The 24366-nt window shown below is 38.0% G+C and overlaps 1 protein-coding gene across 7 annotated transcripts in view; it reads left to right on the forward strand.

Annotated features, from left to right (window-relative positions):
• USP48 (ubiquitin specific peptidase 48) overlaps positions 1-24366 on the forward strand; it is a 3461715-nt gene that overhangs the window by 2890755 nt on the left and 546594 nt on the right. For all 7 annotated transcript variants that reach the window (XM_044063244.1, XM_044063240.1, XM_044063245.1 and 4 more), the window contains one exon: positions 19814-19947. In XM_044063244.1, coding sequence (XP_043919179.1) covers positions 19814-19947 — 134 coding nt within the window. The remainder of the gene's footprint in view (positions 1-19813; positions 19948-24366) is intronic.

The following is a 24366-nucleotide window of genomic DNA, read 5'->3' on the forward strand; positions in this document are numbered from 1 at the left end:
TACAGAAAGCAAGACAGTGCAAGGCCAGAGTAATCCTCGTTGCCCCCCTTTATTTCCAACAGACATAGTTTCCTTACCTATTGCCTCTCCTAGTACATCCTTTATGGATATTGGATCAGTAGCCAGACCCATTAACTCATCCATCCTAATTGCTTCCTCTGGATCAGAAGTCCATGAAATTAACCATTTGTTTCCTCCAATTTTAACTATAGCCAGAGATGCCAGGCTTCCCCCAACATTCTTTCAGTCTCACAGAAACCATCAACAAGGAAAATTTACCACAGTAAATGGAAAAGAGTTTCAATTTGGGCCTACTCCAAATGTCTGGACCCCATTTTCAGCACCAGTTCCTTCCATACTTAAATATTTGTCTGATCTCTTTGACAGAGGCTCCAGCTTCATAACTCTTAAGGTACAATTGGCTGCATTTTCCAGTTTTCATGTTTGACGAAATGACATGCTGATAGCGTCTCTAAACATCTCAAAAGCCTTCCTCAAAGGTACCTTTCTGCAGAGACACCTCATTCGGGACCCAGCACGTCCATGGGACATTACTTTGTGTTACAAGCTTTAACCCAATCTCCTTTTGAACTTGCTTCCACTGAAGATTTAATATTCCTCACATGGCAAACAATTTTCCTGGTAGCAGTAACATCAGCCAAATGGATTACATAACTACAAGCTCTCTCCTTGAAGCCCCATTTTCTAGTTTTTCACAGGGATAGAGTTTCCCCTCAGAACTAATGCATCCTTTATTCCTAAGGTGACATCCAAAGCTTATTTAAACCAATCCGCAAACCTTCTTGTTTTCTTTCTAAAGTACTCCAGTAAAAGAGAATACTTATTACACATTAGATGTTCATAGACAACTCAGATTCTATATCCACAAGACAAAAGATTTTAGAAAGGATGAGCAAATTGTTCATTTCTTTTTCCAAATCAAAGCTGGGAAAGTCAGTTTCCAAAGTAACTTCATCCAGATGTTTCTCTGATTGTGTTTCCTCTATGTATCTTAAGAAAAATGTACCTTTATCACATAAACCAAAAGCACATTCAACCAGAGCAGTCTCTGCTTCATAAGTTCATAGGAGATTACTAGGATATTGGCTCAAGAGCCCTTACAAGTCTAACCAGTTTTACCCAGATTTTTGTCTGCTTCAAATCAGTGTGTTGTCAGATCCAATGGGATCCGACCTCTGCACCATTCTTGAAGCTTATGTACTTACCGTACTGCATCTCCAATGACTGAGCGACAGTAAAACAAAACTGCTTGCAAAATGGGAAGGGAGAAGGATCAAATGTTTTTTATAGTTGATGTTACAAATTGTATCTACATATATATGTGTGTGTGTGTATTTGCATATATATGTATATATATATATATATATATATATATATGTCAGTAGTTTGTTTTGAATGAGAGTGGAGAGAATACATTGTTAGTTTGACAGCATTCAATAGATGATTAACCATTGATGATATCTGTGCCATGGCCACATGGTCAGTGGTACACACCTTTATTTCTCACTATAAGTTAGACAGTCAATCCAGATCACACTCATCTTTTGGCTTCACCTTACTTAGGAATGTTATTCCTTGATACCACTTGGATTAACAGCTTGGGATTCTGTTCCCTAAGTTTTAATGGATGAAAATAGACAACTTTGGATATGAAAGTTATGCACTTACCATAACATTGGATCCATGCTGTCTGTTTTTCATCCATTTCAAATTCTCACCCTTCCTTCCCCCTTAAAAATGGTCACCCATGGCTTCAAGATGATTGAGTGGATTAAAAAAAAAAAAAAAAAAAAATGATTAAGTGGATGTTGCTCTCTGTGTCTGTGCACAGTCACACTAAGTTGTAATTGTTTTATCAACCAGTTGATATCACCAAGGTTATATCCTTTATCTTGGAAGTTTTTTCAGACTAATAGGGGCAAACTCGATGGTTTTAAGTAAAACCTCGGGAATTATGGGCAGGGGAGGACTCAAAGCTCTGATTCCAATAGACTTCAAGATCTGCATAGAGGTCAGATCCCGTTGGATCTGACAACCCATAAATTTGAAGCGGATGAAAATCCGGCAACATGGATCTAAAATTATGGAAGTACACAACTTCTGTTTTTCAGGTTGTAACAACAGCCTGTTCAACTACAAAATGTACCTAAGACTGCTGCTCTGTCAAGAGGAATTTCACCTCAGCTTCATATCATGACATTTTATCCACATCATGCTGCAACTGAAAAGCAGAAATTCTTCTGGAGAAATGCATAGGATTTTACTTCCAGTGTGATAATTGAGTGCATACGTAGTCTGGGTATTAGTTTTACCAGCCTTTTGAGCTGGAAGCTGAGTATAATGCCAGGCTGTTACAACAAAAGCCTTCTGAAACCCTTGCGTTTTCTAATTATATGTAAGGAACTCTTGCTTTTTTCTAATTATATACAAGAGGCTATATGTATGTTTCTGTAAAGGAGTTCACAGTAATACAATTGATGGAATTCTGGAAAAGAAACGTAGCGATAAAACAGCTTCATAAGTGTCATTCTACCCCCAAAGATTTCACTGTACCTCCAAAAATTGAGCAGCAGTAAAGGGAAACTGATTGCAAAATGGGAAGGAAGAAGGACTGAATGTTTTTTTTATTAGTGATGTTACAAATATGTATATAGTTCAGTAGTTCATGTTGAGTGAGTGTGGAGAGAATACATGCTGATTTTGAAAAGCTGCCAGAAGAGATGCGTATTATTAAAAGACTTAGAGTTTTTAGTAATCACTATAGTATGAACCAAAATAGAAATACCAGAGGGCATATAGGGTTGGTGTCTAAAAGAAAAAATCAGTTAATAAGTTTAAAATTGTGTTAATCATAGTATTATGTAATATTAATGGCCTCGCTGGCAGCAAAAATAAGGTAAGAGTATATAGAAGTCAATTTAAAATGCAAATAGTAGTGTTGCTTCAGAACATTTGAAGAAAGAGGGAGAAGCATGAAGACCTGATAAAAAAAGGATTTTAAAGAAGGTTATTATGCTGATCCTCTGAATGGACAAAAAAAATTATAACAGCTTTAGTCACTAGAGGTTCTCCGATAGTAATAGAAGACGAAAGAAAAGATAGGCATGGGAGATTTGTAACACTCAGAGGGAATTCGTCAATATGCATGTTTCACCAAATATTATAATAAAAAAGAAGAATTAAGGGAGATATGTGAAATATTAGAGTTTCATAAAGGGATTATGTTGGTGCCAGGGCACTGGAATTAAAACTAGAATGGGATATTTGAATGAGGAGCCAAGGAGAGTGCATATCACTCTGAAGAGCAAATTTCTGTGTACATATATAAGAATAATGGCTCTTCACGTATTGGGGAATGTTGGGGTCCCTCAAGAAGTTTTACTTATTACTTTGGAAATATGACTATGGACCAGACTGGATAGGATTCACATAACACTGGAGCATGAATACTTCAATAGGGGAATGAAAACGCACTGAAGATTACTTTCAGATCATTCATTCATTTCTGTACAAATCGGTTCTTTTCAGTATAGTAAGGGAGCAAGACACTTACAATTCTCAACGTATTAGTTAATTCCTAATAAACGAAAACGATTATTGATCAGCTAACAGTACTACTAAAGGAATTAGATGAATGCAGGGAAGAGCTAGAAAAAATGGGATGAACTGAAGAGTAAGTTTAAAAAGGAAATAACTGATCTTGACATTAGAAAATGGGATGAGAGTATAAGATAGGAAAGACTTAAATTGAGTAAAAGAACTTCAGCAGAAGACAAAAACATGATGCATAAAGTGAGGAATTAAAAGATTGTATACATGATTTAGTAGAGAGAAAACATGACTGCTTGGCAACTGTACTTTGAGAATACACCCATGTGCAAAGGTACCTAGCTCAAGGCAACAGAAGGTTGAGAGAAACATGGAAATTAAGATATAAAATGGAAAATATGTAATAATCTTGAAAATATTTTTCTAAAATGTATGCATTTCAGGACCAATGAATGGACTAATGTTAAAGATCAAACATAGAGGGGAAATCTGTGAACAAGTGAGAAAATCTATAAGGAAGGAAGACGTAGAAGAACAATTAAAATGCAAAAAAAAGGGATGGGTCCTAGGATCAGATGGAGTTCCAGTTGAAGTGTGGAAGTCATGTAGGGATATCGTAATTCCAATTTGGTATAAAATGTTTAGTTATATGTTAAAGAAAGCAGTTATTAATAGTTAAAGAAATGAAAGCTCCAGATAACTCAGGGTCATGTCACCAAATGTTACTGTTAAATCATGACTTCAAGGTGTTTATCACTATTTTGGCTAAATGTTTAGCAGAAATACTACTACCGAAAATTATTTGACTAGATCAGTGTGGTTTTGTAAAAGGAAGGCAAACTTTTGATAACATCCTGAAACCTCACATGATGCATTAAGAAGCAGAAAGGTTGGGCAAATTGGGTATTTTCAGTTATTATGGAAAGTAGTGTGTGTGTGTATTTATTTATATATATATATATATATATATATATATATATATATATATATATAAATGTATAAAGTTTTTCCACAGATTTTATTATATTGCAGCAGATTTATATGGCATCTGTGGTGACTGTGAAAGTTATAATAGAGGCACTAGACAGGGGTTTCCTTATTACTTTTTGCCTTGGACTTGGAGCCATTAGCGCAAAGAATAAGGCAAGACAGAATTATAGGAAGAAAATGGTATGAAAGTGAAGAGAAACTAACCCTGCTTGCAGTTGGTATAATTGTGTATTTAGCAAACCCAGACAAAGGTATTCCATAAATGGTTAAGTTATTAAGGCTTTACAGAAATTTAGAAATTTTGAGATATAAATTAAAGGAGGGTAAGACTAAGGCTGTAAGTGTGAATTATGTCCTCATGTGTGAGTTGGTTCAGTTGCACCAGAATATGTGAGGTCACCGTGAAATGAAAAGTACCTGGGGTATTGGATATGGAGTAAATCTGAAGGATCTCCTAAAAAAACCTGGACTGAGATAAGACAATTGATGTTTAATTGATAAACAGAAGGGGATGATTGTAATAGATACAGATCATAAGATTCAAGCTGCAAAGATTTTATAGTTCCCCCGATATACGTTAGTCATTTTGTATAATCCAGATCAAGTTTTTGGATTTCTATACATAAGGCATTAATAAGATTTATATGAGAAGGAGAAGTGCCTGAATCAGTTTGCAAAGTATGATCCTGCCAGAATGGGAAGCTGGTTTATCTTTACATAATTTACAGGAATACTATAAAGCAGCACACAAGTTTAAACTGCTCTGAGCCCTTTCTTATTTGCAATGGTGATGGACAGGTTGACAGATGAGATCAGACAGGAGTCCCCGCAGACTGTTTGCTGATGACATTGTGACCTATAGTGAGAGTAGGGAGCAGGTTGAGGAGACCCTGGAGAGGTTGAGAGGAATGAAGGCCAACAGGACTAAGAGAGAATATATGTGTGTGAATGAGAGGGAGGCTAGAGAAATGGTGAGGATGTGGGGAGTAGAATTAGCAAAGGTGGATGAATTTAAATACTTAGGATCAACAGTTCAGAGTAATTGTGGGTGTGGAAGAGAAGTGAAGAAGAGAGTACAGGCGAGGTGGAGAAGAGTATCAGGAATGATTTTTGACAGACGTGTACCAATAAGAGTGAAAGGAAAGGCTTACAAGAGGGTAGTGAGACCAGATATGTTGTATGGGTTGGAGACAGTGGCATTGACAAAAAGGCAGGAGTCAGAGCTGGAGGTAGCAGAGTTAAAGATGTTAAGATTTGCATTGGGTGTGATGAGGATGGACGGGATTAGGAATCAGTATAAGAGGGTCAGCTCAGGTTAGACTGTTTGGAGACAAAGCCAGAGAGACAAGATTGCATTGGTTTGGACATGTGCTGAGGACGGATACTGGGTATATTGGGAAAAGGATGCTAACAGTGGAGCTGCCAGGTAAGAGGAAAATAAGAAGGCCTAAAATAACGTTTATGGATGTGGTGAAAGAGGATATGCAGGTGGTTAGTGTGACAGAGCAAGATGCAAAGGACAGGAAGAAATGGAAACATGATCCGCTGTGGCGACCCATAATGGGAAAAGCCAAAAGAAGATGATTATTGCTGGTATTTTCTTTCTTTGTACAGTTACTTTAAATAAAAAAAAAAAAGTTTCCTTTTCTTCACCTGTTGTTTATAGAAGTAGTTTAGCATCTCCTGTGGGCATAAAATCCCTAACTCGGATGCCCACAAGGAGTGTGTGTATTGCTTGAGTGCCCATTTGGGCATGGATTGTTCTGCTTATTCGGGGTTCTTTTCCTGGGCCTTAAGTGACAGGAGATAAAAGCTTGTACTGAAAGGTTTGCTTCCTTCTGCTATTTCTTTTTCAGCTGGGGCTCAAACCCTTTCTGGTAAAACACACAAAGGAAAGTCTGTCTCGGTGCCTAAAGAAAAGGAGTCCAGGAAATGGACCCCCAGGTCGGCTGAGATCTCTGAGCCTCTGGCTAAAATGTCAAAAACCTTTGGATCTGATGCCTTCTTCATATCTGACTACATCAAATGTCAGGTCTCCTTGGATCTGATCCTCCCCTTTTCACTCCAGATCTCAGATGTCCTCAGCTCTGTTCTCAGTTCCTACAGGAGACACCTTAAAGAACTTTCATGCTATGTTCTTAGGAGCTTGTCAGAAGCAGCAGTGGATAGGATGATAATGAAGTTTCTCATGGATCAGATTCAAATGGGGCTTGTTCCGGCTCTGTCTCCCATTGGACTCATGAGCCTGCCCGCATCTCAACGTCACATCACTTCTGCTTCTCCAGTCTGACCAATGATTTTGGGAACCCTCTGATCTGACATCTTCCAAGATGCCCTTGTCAGATCCAAAAATCACTTGTTTTTCAACTCCAACTGTTCTCCTGAGTCATCCAGCTCTGAGCTGTTCAGAGCGGGAGGACTCTCGATACCGAAGCACTGTGTTGTCCATTTGCATTCTTCATCAACTCCCCAATCTGTAACCCGCTTCTCTCTATCCTAGTGAGGCCTAAGTGATTTCCTTTTGGCAACCCACCTATTCCCTGCTTTGGGCTCCAGCCTTTTCTGTATGGTGTTCTTTTGTATCCTTTTGTAGTAGAGGGTCAGGTACGTGTCACTGTTGGGACAGCAAACTTGATCTGAAGAAAACCAGGAGAGTGGAGCATTATGGCAAAGGGAGGAGCTTGAGAGCTGGATCTGTAATTCTGTTAAAAGAGAGAGAGTCGGATCAGAAGTCTGATTAGAGACTCATCAGGTGAAGGAGAATAAAAATGAACACCACAGATGCATCATTATGGTGAGTACATAACTTTTCTTTTGGCAAAATCTAATAGGGAAGCAATATCAGAACAGTGGACAGAAATGTGTAAAGCCCCATAGTTTAGCAACCAAGTCCTAAATATTCAGGATATTTGCTTTAAAATGTATGTATAAATATTTATACACACTGGATAACTTAAATAAAATGTTTCCAGGGCTACACTTGAATTGTTGGAGATGTAATTGGAATCAAAATGGAGACAGGAAACATTATTGGAATTGCCCTAAGTTAAGGACATTTAAATTAAACCTACAATGTTTACATAAAAAAGCATTAAGACAAGACCAGCAGTTAGCATTTATTTAGGTTGGTGTGATGTTATAGAGGAAATTGTATATGTTAAGACACGAATAAATTTAATATTTTTTAGTGGCAAAAAAGGTTGTAAAAAAAAATGAGTAACCTTGTTAGAACAGTGGATGGACAAATTGATTAAACTGATTAACAGTGTTAAAGAATTTGAAATGAGAATATTTAAAACTTCAAATAATAAGATTGCTTTGGAGAAAATGGAGGCTTTGGGATGAGAGAGAATAGGGTAAGGAGAATAACTGTAAGGGAAAATGAACCTTTAGCTTGACTACTTACTAGATAAAACAAATTCATATCTTATAGGACCACATTCGTAGCAAGAACCTGAAAAATCATAATGCATCAGTAGCAGTTGAAACTGAATGCTAAAATCTTCAAGAATGTTTGAAATTTTATTGTAAACCTTGGTACTTGGCTGAGCTGGTGCAGATGTTTAAAGTGGAAAAATGTTGAAAGTTGCTGTTGGTTTTTGATAGTAGTGTTTAGTTATGGTTTATCCACCAAGGTGTAAAATAGTGCTCAGTGCATAAGGATTGCATAGAATATGTAGTGGTTATAAAATTTAAGTAAATTAAGCTGCTGAATATTAAAAAATCATTATTTCTTCATTCTGATTTTACAGGACAGCATACTGCCTGTCTTTTGGAGTATATGTCATTCTGCATGCAGTAATAGAAGTATTCCTTGTTTAGTGAAATAAAAAATGACTTATTTTGCAATGAGTACTAAATGCACTTCTGTTCTGTACATTAGTTTTTATGATTGCTTTTGGAGAAGAGGTTAAAGATCCTCCAGATGGAAACCACATATAATGATGTAGTGTGAGAACAATAGCCTTCTGAAATTCTAGATTTACTACCTTGTGTATTAGAGGCCATATGTCAGTTCTGAAACATTTCAAAGTAAAAATAAATTGAAGAATTCTGATAAGATACTTGAGGAGATGTACTTAAGATTGACATTCTGCCCCTGTGAGTTTCATTGCTTGTCAAAACTGCACTACAAGCAGCACACTTCATTTGAAGAACACAGTAGCTGAAATATTGTCTTGACCAGTAAAGTAATGACTTTTGTGGAACTTATAATGTGGACATAGTGCACATATTTTCTGGGTATTAGTTTCACATGACTTTTTGACCAGAAGTCATTTATCCTGTCGGGTGAACTTTGGTATAATGATGGCCTCTATGAGAGGAACAAAAAGCCCTCTAAAGCATTGGTTTTCCTAACTGTATAAAAAAGGCAAAAAGTCCCTTCTAAGGCAGTTTATTGTTAAAAAAAATATTCTAATAAGGTAATTTGGTACAGAACTCAAAAATGCCATTCTTCCCACAGTGTTTTGCGGCATCTGTGCCTTGCTTTCCACAACAGCACACTGCCTTTTTCAGTATGTGAAGTGTAGGCCTTACTTTATATGCTGTAATTTTATTTTCATAAGCATTCATACCCGCAAGGATTTTATAGCATCTATTTCAAATGACTTCTTAAACAACGGCTCCCTCTGCTTGAGCTAGAAGTAGCTTACATGGATGTAAAAGATCTCAAAAAAAGAGTAGAGGAATGTCTCTGGTGCCCTAGCCACATTTCCTGTTTTCAGTATGAATACCACCTTGTGTCTCTCCTGTAAAAAGGCTGTTGTACTAGTGAGACTAACCTCAGTAGATATATCTGTTTCCTTAAAGCAGTTCATAATAAAAAAAGTCTGTTCTACTGAGAAACTTTGGTACAAAACACTGTTAAGAATGCCATTCATACACCCCCCCCCCAAGGATTTTACTGCATCTCAGTCCTGATTTACTTAGCAACTTATTTCTTCTGTTAGTACTTGCAGCTTGGGTCTCATTTCATATACAGTAACAGTGTCATTCTTGGTGAAATATTTTTCCACACTTAGTGTAATGAGAACTCGATGCACAGTGCAGATTTATGGTGCTCATTAAATCTGCTTGGCTTTTCAATCAGAGATCAAATATCCACTCATTGAGGAGCCTATGCCAGACCATGGCAACAAAACTTCTGTGAAAAGCTGATTTGCTGGCTGCTTATATGATGCACTATGCCAGTTCCAATAAGGCAGTTCATAATAAACAGGCAATTGTTTTAGTACAAAACACATTCTAGAAATCAATTTTAACCTGCAAGGATTTTACTGCACCTAAGTTTTGATTGCACACTGCCTTGGTCTGTGCATGCAGTTTAGTAGCCACCCTATGTATAGTAACATAGACATTGCCTTACTTGATGAAATGTGTATGATTTTTTGATCTGTTGTGTAGTTTATTTATTTGGTTTTTATTTACTGGGAAAGTCCACTGGGTCAGCAGAACCCATTTTCCGTGGAAGTCCGGTGAGAAAAGCTCTACAGTGCAAGATGTAGATACAATACAATTGCAAAGAAAATACAGTTAATTGAAAAAAAGAATCCAACAGTACAAGATGAGATTACAATGAAATTGCAATGAAATACAACTCAATAACAAGAAAATAATGTATACAAGTGTTGAGATGAACCCTGGAGCAGGAACATCATTGAGGAATAGTGAGCCTATACAATCAGGTTTAGGTGACTAAATACATGGCTAATTGTGACTATGGTCTCTATGTTCAGTGGTACAATTTCATACACTCAATAACAAAGAAATAGTAAATACAAGTGTTGAGATGTACCTGGAGCAGGGACATCATTGAGCAATAGTGAGCCTATGCAATCGGTGTTTAGTAGCTATATACAGGACTAATATTGACTATGATATCTATATACAGTTGTACAATTACAACAAAACAAAAACACAAGAAGGCAATGATGTCAATGAAATACAAGTCATGTATTTCAGGGGGGGGGGGCTAGATTCAAGTACATTTCCAGCATGAAGAGAGGTGGGTAAGAAGGGAACGTTTGAAGAGGGAGGGGTTTGGAGTTGTCCTGATGGTTAGAGTCAAAGTATTCCAGGTTTTGGCTATAGAGTAAGAGTAGAGAATCTGGCCAGGTGGGTGGTTGAGTTTGTGAACTTGTAAACGTTTTTTGGGTCCTCTGATCTAAGGGGCCTATTTGGGGGGGTAATAGTGGAATGTTGAGCTAAGGACAGTCTTGGGGTTTGAAGAGTATTTTGTGCGCTGCGGTTAGCTGTAGATAGAGGTAGTTAGGTAGTTCTAGCCAGTTCAGTGATTTTTAAGGCAGAGATGGGTGGAGTGTTTGAAGTTGGTTGCGAATTTGGTGATTTTATTGTAGCATGTCTCGAGGTTAAGTTTAGAGGAGCTTTGGATGTTAGTAAGTAGAGGGGTACCATAGAGAAGAGAGGGTAGTTTGTATGTAGAGGCTAAGGTTTTTCTTGCGGATGGGCGAAGGAAGTGATTGTGCCTATAAAGTGTACCAAATTTTACAGTGTGTTTTGTCAATGTTTTGTTTTATGTGAAGATCAAATTTCATGTTTTTGTCGATAGTGACTCAGAGGAGTTTTGTGTGCGAGACTACTACTATTAATGATTAGTTAAGAGAGAAGATGGTGAAGTCAGTCTTGTTTAAGGGGGTTGTTTTCTTGGGGGTGAAAATAATGATTTTAGATTTGTTAGGGTTTAGGGGCGAGGTGGTTTTTATGCATCCAGGATTCTGTGGAGGAAAAGGCATTTTGAGTTAGTATAAGTAAGCCTGAAGCAGAGTCAGCAGAGCAGATGATAGTGGAGTCATTGAGACACCAATAAAGACAAACTGTGCATGTTGGCTGCATTCTGCCACTGGGAATAGAGTTTGTATGCTCGCACGTAATTGAAACTGAAAATAATCCATTTTGTCAGCCTAACGTATTTCAATTGCCTTATAAGCGTATTGGTGGAGACTATAATGTAAAAGCAACTCGGTTCATTTGACTCATCAGGCTGTATACATTCCGTCAGAGCAAAACATTGTAGCAGATAAGCTAAGCAGGACCAGGACAGAAATACATGAATGGAAACTTCGCCTTGATCTTTCAGGAATTGATCCAGCTGTGGTAATTCTGTTTGCCTCCTGTCAGAACAGACAGCTAAACAAGTTCTGCTCCAAGATTCTTTGCAGTGAGGCCTGGAAGACAGATGCTTTCTCATTCCTTTAGATGGGAATGTTACTTTATACTTTTCTTCTTTTTCCATTGATATCCGCCGATTTTGGTGATGACCCCATTCCCTTCTTTTCATTCTGACCAAGGGCAGTTACAACAGGCTTCCCCACAGACTGGATTTACTGACACAAGACAAAGGGTTGCTTGATATGCCCCAAACTGAAAAGTTTTAATTGACTTCCTGAATGATAGAATGCTTTACTTTTAGGCACTTTTTTTCTGAAGGAATGCAGCAGGTATTAAAGGAAGCTAAAACGTTTACTAGGAAAGAATTATGACCCCCTTCAGGCCCAACCACCTCTGGTTCTGGATTATTTGTGAGAGTTAATGACCTATGGCCTTTCTTTTTTTAACGTCTTTATTAAAATTAAAATATCACTTAGGATATAGGTGCACATGCATTAATAATAAAAAAAAAAAAAAAAAGAAACATTTTTTTCCATTTACACACACATGTGTAATTTGCTCCTTCCCTTTTCTAGAGATCTCACTTCCAGTTTTTATCTCTTTCACAATATTCACTACTTCGGATACAGTTGGTTTAAATTTTGATTTCCATTTTCTAGTGATTGTGTTTTTGGCAGTCACCAGAATTAAACTTAATAAGGCTTTAGATGTTTAGGCAATTCAGATCCTGTGTCCCATCTCAAAAGAATTATTTCCTTAGTTACAGCTATCAGCTCCCCCAGTATTTCTGACAGAGTACTCTTTCAAGATATTTTTTCAAATCTGCAAACTCTTTAGACTCCCAAAAATTATGCGCTCAGTTATCACACCTCCATGTCCTCTGACCTTATTTTATTCCTCTGTCAAGGTTCATTTGTTAGCCATTTCTACTTGTCTGCCCTTGGATCCCTTTCTATGTTCAGGTTAAGCAGTTTTTGACAGGAGGTTTGCATATCCGTCCACCAAGAAAAACAGGTGGCTACTGTTTCTGATCTTAACTTTGCACTTGAAAAGCTTTCATTTGAATTGGCATATCAGGCAGATTTGAGGTTCTTAACATGGGAGACTGTTTTACTCATTGCTTTGACTTCTGCTAGGAGATTGTCAGAGTAATAAAGTAACAACCTAACAAGGTTATGTTCCACAAAGACAGAGTTTCTTTGAGAACTTTTTATAACTAAAGTGATCTCATAGTTTTTCTTCACACTCTGCATGTCCACAGGCAGCTGAGATGCTACACAGATAAAACTCCAGTTTTTCATGAAAGCTGTCTTGCTCTTTGTCTCCTATGATGGTAAGAGGAAAGGACAACCTCTGTCAAATCAAGGAGTTTCCAGATGGTTGTCTCGTGTGGTGCATCTCCTGGAAAAGGGTAGACTCGAAGTATTCTGAAAGTAGCAAATTGGTCCTCTCTACGTACCTTTACAAAGCACTACAATCTGGATTCATTTTGTAGGTCCAGAAATGGGCTTTGCTAGAACGATTCCTCAGAGGCACCTGGATTTTTAGTTTTCTCTTTTCCTCCTTTCTTCTTAATTTCTAAGATATGGTAATCTGCCTAAATAACTTAGGCTAACGCAACAGTGATATCATGATGAATATAGTGCACGTGTGTATAATCCTGCCATAACAGTAGATGTTGCAATAGATCACTTTTGCATTTGCCACCCCCTTCTTTGGTTGTTTTTGTATTGCCAAGGTATTCTTGTTTTACTTTTCGTAGCCTTTTTTTTCTTTTAGGGGCTATAGCTTCCCTTCTTGAGACAAGAAAGCTCTGAAGCTTTTGGTAGTCTGTCTGCCTTTTATATGGAGGGACCTGGCAGTTACTGTATGGAAGGCCACCCTTGAGCTTTGAAATGCTAGCTGGTTGGGTCATATGTTTGGTAGGCTATAACCCAAATAGCTTAAGCTACTGTGCAGTGATATTTTACAAGATCTACTGTAATTGTAAGTTCATGTACATAACTTTACATACTTTTGTAGATAATTCAGTCCTCTTTTTTTTCTCTCTCTTTTCGGTAACAGTAGCATGATCAACTACAAAAAATAAATACAATTTACATCTGCCCTTAGGGGTTTCATTGCAGCACTGTGACAGTTTGACCCCATGTATCAATTGCTTAAAACTTTGGCATATTAGTTACAGCAAGATGCATATGAGACAATGTTTTGATCTGAAAAAATATATAGATGATTTTTACTACAGAAGTAATGACAACTCATTGGAGAAGTATTATAGTCCATTTTTTGTTTTATGTATTAAGCAAAACATCAGCTGAATAAAAGCAAAGGAAACCAGGTGTACTGCAAAATATCGCATTGTGGCAGTACAAAGCCTGTGATACCTATATATGACTGGCAACACATCTCATTTCATATTCAGATTTCATTATGAAAGTTTAAATACTAGCAGGGTGACCATCCGTAAAATTCAACTCTAACTCCTTGTCTGCCCCTGTAGAAATTTCACTACACTTCATTGTTGAATCTGAGACAGCCACCAAAACTGAATGAAAACATTGCAATTTAGCCGTGACATTTCACACATGAAAAGTAATTTTCTGGTGAAATATGTAAGAATTTTATTTTTGATGTAATTAAAACTTATTATGCATATATTCTGGATATTAGTTTTACCCAAACCTTTGAACAGAGGTCAAACAGCGCACAGTTGAAAGCCAGCTGTAGTGCCAGACTGTGACAACAAAAGGCCTCTGAAACACTGGATTTAGTAGTCACAAGGAAAAAAAAGGAATTCTGATAAGGTACTTGGGTACGCAACCCAGGGATGCCAGTCTGTCCCTGAGGACTTCACTGCTTCCCCATCCTGATTTGCATAACAGCATATAGGCCATTATCTGAATTACGGTAAAAGAAATATTGCCTTGGCTAATGAAAAAAAATGTTTTCATCTAGACTAGTCAGGAGTTGTTACACATGCAGTCTGGGCTTTCATTTCACCTGGTCTTGAGAGCAGAGACAGGATAGCTCCCAGGTAGAAATGAAGTATAGTGCTGTACCATGACAACAAAAAACTCTGAAATGCTGGTTGTTAGCGGTATATAAAATGGCATATGTCAGGTGTTCACCATTATGATCACAGCTCCCAAAGATCAAGCTAATGATTTGGGTGCATGGAAGGTACCCTGAAGCTGTGGAAACTGGCCAGCTGTTACATTCTTAGCAGGATGTAACCCATATAGCTTAGGCTACTGCAGCAGTGATCATTAGAATATCTGTTGTTATGGTAGGTTTACTTACACAGCTGCACTTCTCCCTAAGACAAATTATAGTAACAAATCCAAGGAACTCTAATGAGATGTCTGGGTACAAAGTACATTAAGCAATGTCATTCTACCTACAAAGTAGTCCTGATTTACATGCCACTGCAATGCTGCTGTCAGTAGATAAAATCTAGAAAGCCCCCATATGCAGTAACAGAAGTGTTTGCCTTAGCTGTGAAATAAAAAAAAAAATATTACATTTTTTTTTACTTAGAACTAATGGACAGTGCACATATATTCTGGACATTAGTTTCATCCATTCATGCAAGCAGTTGTCACGTAGCCTCAGTTTACAAACTGGATATAGTACCAGCTATATATATATATATATATATATATATATATATATATATATATATAGGGTCTATTTTATATATTCAAATGCTTAATTGTGCGAATCACTAAAGATCGAACTTTAGTGATCGGACAATTAAATGCTCGAATATATTAAAAATGAATATTTACAAAAAAGAAAAAGTAAAGGGTGTAATCAGGGGGGGCAAGCCCCCCTGCACCCCCCCACACCCCCGCTACTTAAATATGCCAACTCCGAGATCACACTTATATTTTGTTTGAATATGCTTTACAAGAGCACAGTCTTTTCAAACTGAAGTAGATTTACGTTATGTGTGAAAACTATTGAAACGAAGTACCAAAACCTAAGTAATATGCTGGTGAGGGTGATTTGAAACAGTGCATCTAAACCCCTATTTGCCCATTTCCCGTGTGAGATTACATTGTTTCCAATTAACTCTTCTACCAAGGTACATGGTGATGTCACTCCCCATCAATCATTCAATCCCTGGAAACCTCAAGTCATCCTGAGCAGCAGGAATTGAGTGATGGTGGGAGAACTGCTGCTTCTGTTACTCTCCGGGGGGTCTGTACTGAGTCAGAGTGAGACAAAGACGGAATATAGAGTGACATGAAGGGACAGTGATGCGCATTGTATTCACTGGGATCTGCCCTAAGGTACTGAAGTGCTCACACACCCATTGTTATTCAGGCTACCAACCATGCCCTGCCCTGCCCTGCCCTCCCCTCCGTGCACTTGTAGCAAATACCCTGTCAGGACTTCTTGGCAACTTGAGATGAAAATAAACTTCATTGTGCCCAAAATCCGGGACAGCAAATGTTTGGGACTGAAGTGCACTGTGACGAGATGACAGATGCAATTTAAGCATGTGTTAGTCTCAGCAGTCTCAGCAAAGATTTAGGTGGACATAGTAAAAGTTTCAGATTTCTTTAGCTGCTTAACTTTTTGGAGCATTTCTTGCCTCAAGAATCAGGTCTTCAGCGTCACAAATTATGTGTATAGCATTGGAAAATGTAACGCAAACCACACCATTGAACCTAGCTAAGAGCTTGTCCTTATGTTCTCTATCAGTGGTTAGTCAGAAGTGGTGCCAACATACTGCCTTTGTCTGTAAATGTAGTCTCAGTAACAGAAATATTGCCTTATGAGCGGGTGTTCCACCTTTTACTTTGAAGCTGTCACATAAAAGGGCCACATTTCTCTTTGAGATATATTGACCCCACAGAAAAATGTATTAAGAATCATTCAGAAGTCCCTTTTCTTTTATAAATCATCTGCCCCTAGAAAATGATGGACATATTTGTGTAAATTATTTCAACTTGCTGGTCACACAGCATGCACGGACATATTATGCCCAACAAGCTGTATAATTTTTATTTGACGTTGATTATTTGATGGCCTTGTAATCTCATATCCAGCATTTCTTCTCACCTCTACCCCCAAAAAAACCCACCTTCTGAATATATCTCTGATGTTTAATCTTGAGGAAAATAATTGAAGCAGTGACCACAGTAGTTTTATTTCAATCTGTTGCTTGTGGAATTGCATACATACCCCATTCTCTCCCCATATTAGCCATATCAGTGATTGTTTTGCATGAGTCATATAATTTCCTTTTGCTTTTGTATACTACTTGCACCCCAAAACAAAATAGCCAATTTATGTGCACATTTCTTATTTGTGATTGTGAAGATAGTGAAAGGGAATATGGTGTCAGTAATAAAGCTTGTTCATACACATGTATACTATCCTTTGGTTAGCTAAGTCATGTAAATGTGTTCTGTTTTCACAAATGATCTATCTGCCTGTCGTCCCAAAGATAACCTTCTTTCTGCCCCCCTCTGATGTTAGGTTGTCATGAAATTCAGTTATAACTGTAATGTCTTTGATTTTGTAGCTCTCAGACTATATGCTGTCCCCAACCCCCCACCCCTTATTATGATGATGACTGCACTTTTCTTGTAGCTAAAAACTGCCCTTTCCAACAGTTAGCCACTGTTTGTGATTATCTACAATGCATGATCACCAAAAGTGGTGTAGTTTTGACCGCAGTAATGTATTTCATTTTGCTGCAATGTGCCTCCATGCTGACTGCAGGAAAAATAAAATAAGTAGTACATTGTGCTGTAAACAGTGTCTGCTGTTACCACTGCACACATTCTTTCTGTCTTCCTGCCAGTAACGAAAGAACACATACCTGCACAAGAAACTCATCCCTGGAGATCACAGCATCTCTTTCACCCAGAAGTCTGTAGTCAAATGAACAGAGATTTCCAGGAAAGCAATGAGATTAGTTGTTAAGAGCCTCCAATGTCAGGCAATTCGAGGGTATATTGCTATTACTTTGTTTGCAGGGTACAAGTGAGAAGTCATGCTGATGAATAGTATGATCTTTTACTTCCAGATTAAAATTACCATTGATTTTAATGGGAAGCTTCAGGGTAATTATTTGGTTAGTACAATTACTGTACTAGCCAAATAATTAGCCCAGTGAAGTCCTGTGCAACAGAACAATTTTTTTTTCTGTGTTGAAATTAGTTTCCCTCGTTAATTTGGTTTCAGAGTATCTTTATTTTAATCAGTGTACCCATAATTAAGCTATTTTACTGCAGTGGTAAGGTAACTCAGGACCTGGTTTTAAGACAGTAATTTCTTATTTGATAAGTTGGAGATGCATTTTACCAGATACTATTTTTTTTTTTACTTTATATGCACAGCTGGAGCTTCACTATTCTGTAGCAACTTTTTTATAGTAAGATTCTTTCCTTTGGGATGTTGATGAAAGAAATAGTTTTCTTTTGCAGTAGCAATTTTGGCTGATGTTAAATTTTACATTGTATTTTTAGAAATAAGAAAAAAATGTTTTTGAATGGAGCTGTGGTTTTAGTCCCAGTTCGCACTTATGCATATTGTTCTGTGAGAATGCACTCACTTTGATCTTTGTGTTACATAAACACATCTGTTTGTCTTCCACAAGCAGTCATCCCTTTGAAATTCTGACAAAGAAGATATAAAAGTGAAGGATATACAAGAACGTTTAGTTATGTCTTTCTCAGAACCTGAACATGTGCTTTGATTTTTTGCTGGGACTGTGCTACTACTGAAGTTATTTTGACTGTAATAAAGGGGCATACTAGGTAGCCAAACCTGATTATGATTTAATTTCATATTGCCCTCTCCTTGAAGTTGTACTGTTATAAGTATCTTTCACTGCACTATACTGTGCCCTCCTGTTCCCCTCATGCCTTATTCTTTGCTAACAGAACGAGAGGGTAAGTATTTGTGATTGTCCCTTTCCTGAGCACTGTATTCTTTCACATGATTGAGGACATCATCCCCTTGCCCTCAGGTATGATGGTCTGCTTTTGTAAATTTAAGTGTACATGCTTCTGTAGAGTTCTGCACCTGTTTTAATTTTCTTTATTTTGTGTGTGTGTGTGTGTGTGTGTGTGTGTGTGTGTGTGTGTGTGTGTGTGTATTATTTTTTTTTTATTAGTTTCTTTAGGTATTAGGGTGGCCACGGTGGTGCAGTGGTTAGCATTGTCGCCCCATAGCAAGAGGTCCCCCGGTTCGATCCTCGGCTGGGGTGCCTTCTGTGCGGAGTCTGCATGTCCTCCCTGTGGTCGTGTGGGTTTCCTCCCACATCCCAAAGACATGCTGCAGATGGATTGAACACACTAAATTGGCCCTAGGTATGAGTGCGTGCTTGTGTGCCTTCTGTGGAAACTCGACACTGTAAAACTCCACTGCCAGTCATGAGCGGACAGGTGATCCGCTGTGGCGACCCCTAACCGGGAAAAGCCGAAAGAAGAAGAAGAAGATTAGTTTCTTTAGGAATTGATTGGGTTTGTATGCATTGTGCATCCCCAGCTCTTCTAGCACTTGATATAGTATGGGGACATTTGCGTTTTTGTCTTGTTGTCACAGGCTGTGGCTGAATGGGCTTTTTCTTATGTCCTGATTGAAAAAATAAATGTAGTATATACCCTAGCATTCTGAATTGTGACCATACTCAGATTATTGACATTTTATCACAGAGGATTAAGGCTGAGAGCTGCCAGTGGTATTCATTTTGTAGCTCTGAGGTTGATTTAGTTTTCTCTCCACTTGCTTGACTCTATGACTCTGAGCAAGTTGTACTAGTATACAGCCCCATGTTGCCTCTGAAAGGGAAAGTTTGGTCTACCAGGCTTAATTGATATAAAATTTAAAAGTACAGCATTTGTCTTGCCATTATTAAAGACATTTTACCATTTATTTTATGCCATGGGGATCATCTACCCCCTGAGCCGCACAGTTCCTTGCTTTGCCAAATCTACAGTACTTGTGTTATCAGGACAGGTAGTTAAAATTGTGTGTGTTTGGGGGGGGGTGACATTTTTGCATAAGTGGTTTGCTAGTTTACTTGAATTTCATTGTATGCTTAGATGTTGCTTAACTTCAGCTTTCAGTTTCACAAAACCTGCATGTTTTCTTTGCACAGTATAGCTTTAATATGGCCAGAAGAGTGGGATCTTATTCAGAAGCTTTTTGTTGTGGATCATGCCATTAAAATCTGCAGGAAGAGAGAATCAATGGATGATGGTAGTTTGGATACAGTTTATGTCACAGATCCTGGTAAGTTTCTATGAGCAACTTCATTGAATTATAAGGATTGTAGAAGTCAAATGAAAATTCAAAAATATGTATTGAAAATGGTCCATATTACAAGTCCGAGAATAAATAATTAAATCAGAATCAACTCCTTACTTTAATTTTCCATTTCATTATTTGGAAAATTTAAAGAAAATTAGTTGTGTTAGTAACTGTCCACCAGTGTCTATAGGCCCCATTGTAAAGGCTGGCAGTTCTCATCACCACTTAACTTATTGCTCTTCTCTTGTTCAGATTTCAACTGAAATTGTTCAGAGTATGCTTATGGCATACTTTGTAGCCAGTCATTTCTTCATTTTGTTTTTTTTTCTTGCTCAGATAAAGGAAGTGTGTCTATGTAGCCAATCACACCTGTGCTTCTCATTGTGACATGTAAATACCACAGTGCTACTGCATGAAATTGCATAATATAAATTATGGATCTCTCGTACTTAAACCTTTGTTTTACCTCAGTTACTGGTTCTTCCGAGTTCTGCAGTACATCCTGTAATCCTCAAAGAGCTTATTTTTTCGTGTTATGGTTAGCAAAGGAGACTGCAGGACAGCCACTTAGTGACTTTGCAGCTACAAGTATAAAGACCAATTTGGAACTGCTGAAAATGCCGGAGCACAGCAGTTGCAGGTTGTACAGTTTCAGTGTGGCTGCTCTTCAGTGCAATTATCTTTATTGTTTCAACCGTTAGTGGTCTAAAAATATTATTATTCTCTGCAGACATAAAAGTTGTTGCATCTCACTGTATGGGACAGATTACTTCCAGCATTGCTGTGTTTCAAAAAAATTTGCAATAATTTTTGTCTTCGTTCAGTAATGTCTTTTTAAATTTTCTTATGTTTATGTTATTCATTGCTGTATCTTGTTTTATGTCTTGTTTATGTTTAAAGGGCCCATCTCTATACCGGAAGAATGCAAAGTTCCTGTAATCACGGCTGCACAGGTAAAAACCACACTCTCCAAAGCCAAGAACAAAGCATCCATGGGACCTGACAACATCCCAGGCTGCGTTCTACATGAACTACAGAATGAACTGGCACCCCACCTAAGCACCATGTGCAGTCAAAGCCTAACCTCAGGCTTTGCGCACAGCGAAGGTTGTTCCACTCCACAAAGGGGGAGCTACCACGGACCCCCGGGAACTACTGCCCCATTAGCCTAACGAGCCTGGTCTGCAAGGCCATGAACGTATCATCATGGGACTTACAAAGAAAGACATTGGTAATCTCCAAACTCTGGACCCCACCCAGTTCACGTTTGTAAAAGGCAGATCATGTCTCCTAAATCTGATTGACTTCTTTGAAGCAGTCACCTAAGACGTATACGAGGGTAAGGTGGTTCACACAGCCTATCTAGATCTCGCCAAGACTTTTGACACCATCCCCTACTTTGGAATTATAGATAAACTCACTAAACTAGGTATAAATCCCTATGTCACAAGATGGTTGCCAACTGGCTCACTGACAGAACCCACACTGTGAAAGTAGCACCCTCTAATTCCGACTTCAGACCAGTGACAAGTGGAGTACCACAGGGTTCAGTCCTGGGTCCTCTCCTGTTTGGTATCTACTTTTCTGAAATACAGGCTAGCACAGAAGGTCTTTGGCTAACGAAGTTCGCAGATGACTGCAAACTAGGAGCCATAATTGAAACTAATGTGGACATCCTACAAAAGGGCCTCACTGAGACAGATGCCTGGTGTCAAAGCCATGGCCTCAAGCTCAATGCCAAAAAGTGCATTGTCATCCCCTTTGGTAAAAACTCTGTACCCATGAGCTACCACATAGGTGGTAGTTTACTTAACACCGAAAGTGTGATGAGACCTTGGGACACAGGTGGACAGTAGTCTCTCCTTTGATAAGCACATCACCACAATAGTCAGGAAATCCTTCAACATGGCACACCTCATCACAAAAGGTTTTTCATCCAGGAAAAAAGAGGTCATTGTTCCCCTCTACTCGTCACTCATTAGACCCATTATAATAGAGTACAACGTCCCTTTTGGTATGTACCTCACAAGACATCTACAACAATTGGAAAGGCTGCAGAAATACCTCACAAAGAGGATTACCAGCCTCGAACAGATGCCCTACACAGATGTCTCAAAAAACTCCAGCTTTACTCCGTCGCATATCACCTACTCAGAGGCGATCTCTGCCTAACATACAAAGCTATGTCAAACCCATAGCTGTTGGACATGCTCCACTTAAAGAAATCCCAATCCCTCCGAGCTATACGCTTTAGGGACCTAAATCTTGTCACCACAATAATCAGAACATGCTGGAGGGATAGATTCCTGTCCCAGGGACTTCCCATACTTTGGAACAAACTACCTATCTATATCAAACAAAGCTCCTCATTAACACTCTTCAAGAAAAATCTTGATGATTGGATGAGAGATAGGAAATTCAGCCCGGGGATCATCTCTGTGGCTTTGCTCGACAGGGGCACAGGAAAATAATTTTCTTGGGTGGCGAAAGCCAGGGTACCTTTTTGGCTAGGCTTGTATAGGCCCTAGGGCCGATGGCCTAGTACCTACCTATGAACAGCTTCTTTCATTTCTCAATGTAGTGCTGGCATTGTCTGTTTTTTTAATTCAGCATTACAGTTTAAAGTTTGTCTAACTGGGATAGGCCGAATGGTCCTTGTCAGAGGTACATTTTCACTGGTAGCTTGTGAAGAAATGCACCAAAAAAGTGGTGCCATATATAGGACAGTCAAGACAACATAGTATACTTTATTGTACATACATAATATTTATATTTATCTATATATATATAAAAATGTATTTCAGAATTTACACTCACTTAAAAATAGGAATCTTAGTATAGTGGTCAATTTAGTAGCATATAGTAAGAGAATCAAATGCTTGTCTCTGTAGACATTTCATTGCTGTAACTTGTTTTATATCCCTGGTCCATTCCTGTATCACTGTATTACTAAAAGTGTATGTTGCTCTTTTTTTAATTCAGCATCTCAGTTTTAGATGTTGGTCTCTGTATACATTAATTTTGCTGACTTTTGCCATATGTGATGTTTGCAGTATCACTATGATGCTAAAATGTATTTTTTTTAAGTAACTGACACTACAGTTTCACATGTTGTTTTTTGCATTTTGCAGACATTTTATTGCTGTTTCTTGTTTTATGTCACAGCTTCACAGCAGGGTCTGTACTGAAGTCCTTGTGTATGGAAGTGTGAATACCTATTATTGTGACTCTGCAAATCTGAATATTTTCCCCAATGTTCACCCTGCAAGGGCTTCTCCCCATTACACCTACCTCTGTATAAATTAACTCCAGTGTAGCAGCACTTCAGGGAAGGGTGTAAAAGCAGGGTGTTCAGTATTATAAAGATGTTTTTTAACACCTTTGTTAAATTCACACAAATTTAACACTGACATGGGTAAACATAGTTATAAAAGTGAAAAAAATATTGTAAATATTTTCATTAGTTCCCTGAATTATATATGTATTTTTTTAACAATTATCAGCCAGTCCTGCATTACATAAATTGCACAAGTCCTGTTTTTCCTTAAAATTCACTCCTATTTCTATGTAATTTGTTCCTTACAGTTTCTAAAGTTCTGACCATCAGTTCTTGTATCCCCTTTGCATTGTTCAATACTTCAATTGCATATGGTTTAGATTTTGATTTCCATTTTCTAGTAATTAATTTTTTGGCAGCTGGTAGCATTAAACTTACCAATGCCGTACTACGTGTAGGCAGTTTAGATCCTTTATCCCAGCTCAAACAAATTCTTTTCTTAGTCACATTCACTTGCTCCCACAATTTTGTCTGACAAAGTACTCTGTAAGGAATTTTTAAATTTGTCGACTTGTTACATTCCCAAAAATGTTTCCATTTACTTCTGTTTTTCCCATCACATTTCCAGCAATTGCTGGCTACCTGAAAAAGGGAGGTCCGTGGTGGTCAAGTATTTAGGATTTGACACTTTCACTGCTATGGTCCAGGTTCAATTCCTGGTCAGAGAATATGATTTTTGTCTAGCAGTTGGCACAGATGGTTAAGGCTGTGAGCTTTAGTTCTTGTATTATAGGGTTTGATTCCCTCAGCCGTCAGTTGTCTTCTATCTGACCTTGAGTAAGTCATTATCCAGATAGTGTTTAGGGGCCACTGGGAATACCTACAAATCTAAAAAAATCTGTGAAATCTGCTTGGGGCATAAACATACTTCCATAAAAACATCCTAAACATTTTGGACTTTATTGCTTACTTCAGATGTCTTCCCACTGTTTCTTTCTATAATACCTTTCCATTCCCTCGTCCAATGTTTTCTAACCTTTTCTGATTAATTCTTATTGTTATGTAGTATTTTAGATGCCCTACTAATACTTTTTTTTTTTTAACAGCAGCTTTTGTTAATGAGT

This window comes from Protopterus annectens, chromosome 2.part1, assembly GCF_019279795.1.
Source record: "Protopterus annectens isolate FY-2018-M chromosome 2.part1, PAN1.0, whole genome shotgun sequence".
Taxonomy (NCBI): domain Eukaryota; kingdom Metazoa; phylum Chordata; order Ceratodontiformes; family Protopteridae; genus Protopterus; species Protopterus annectens.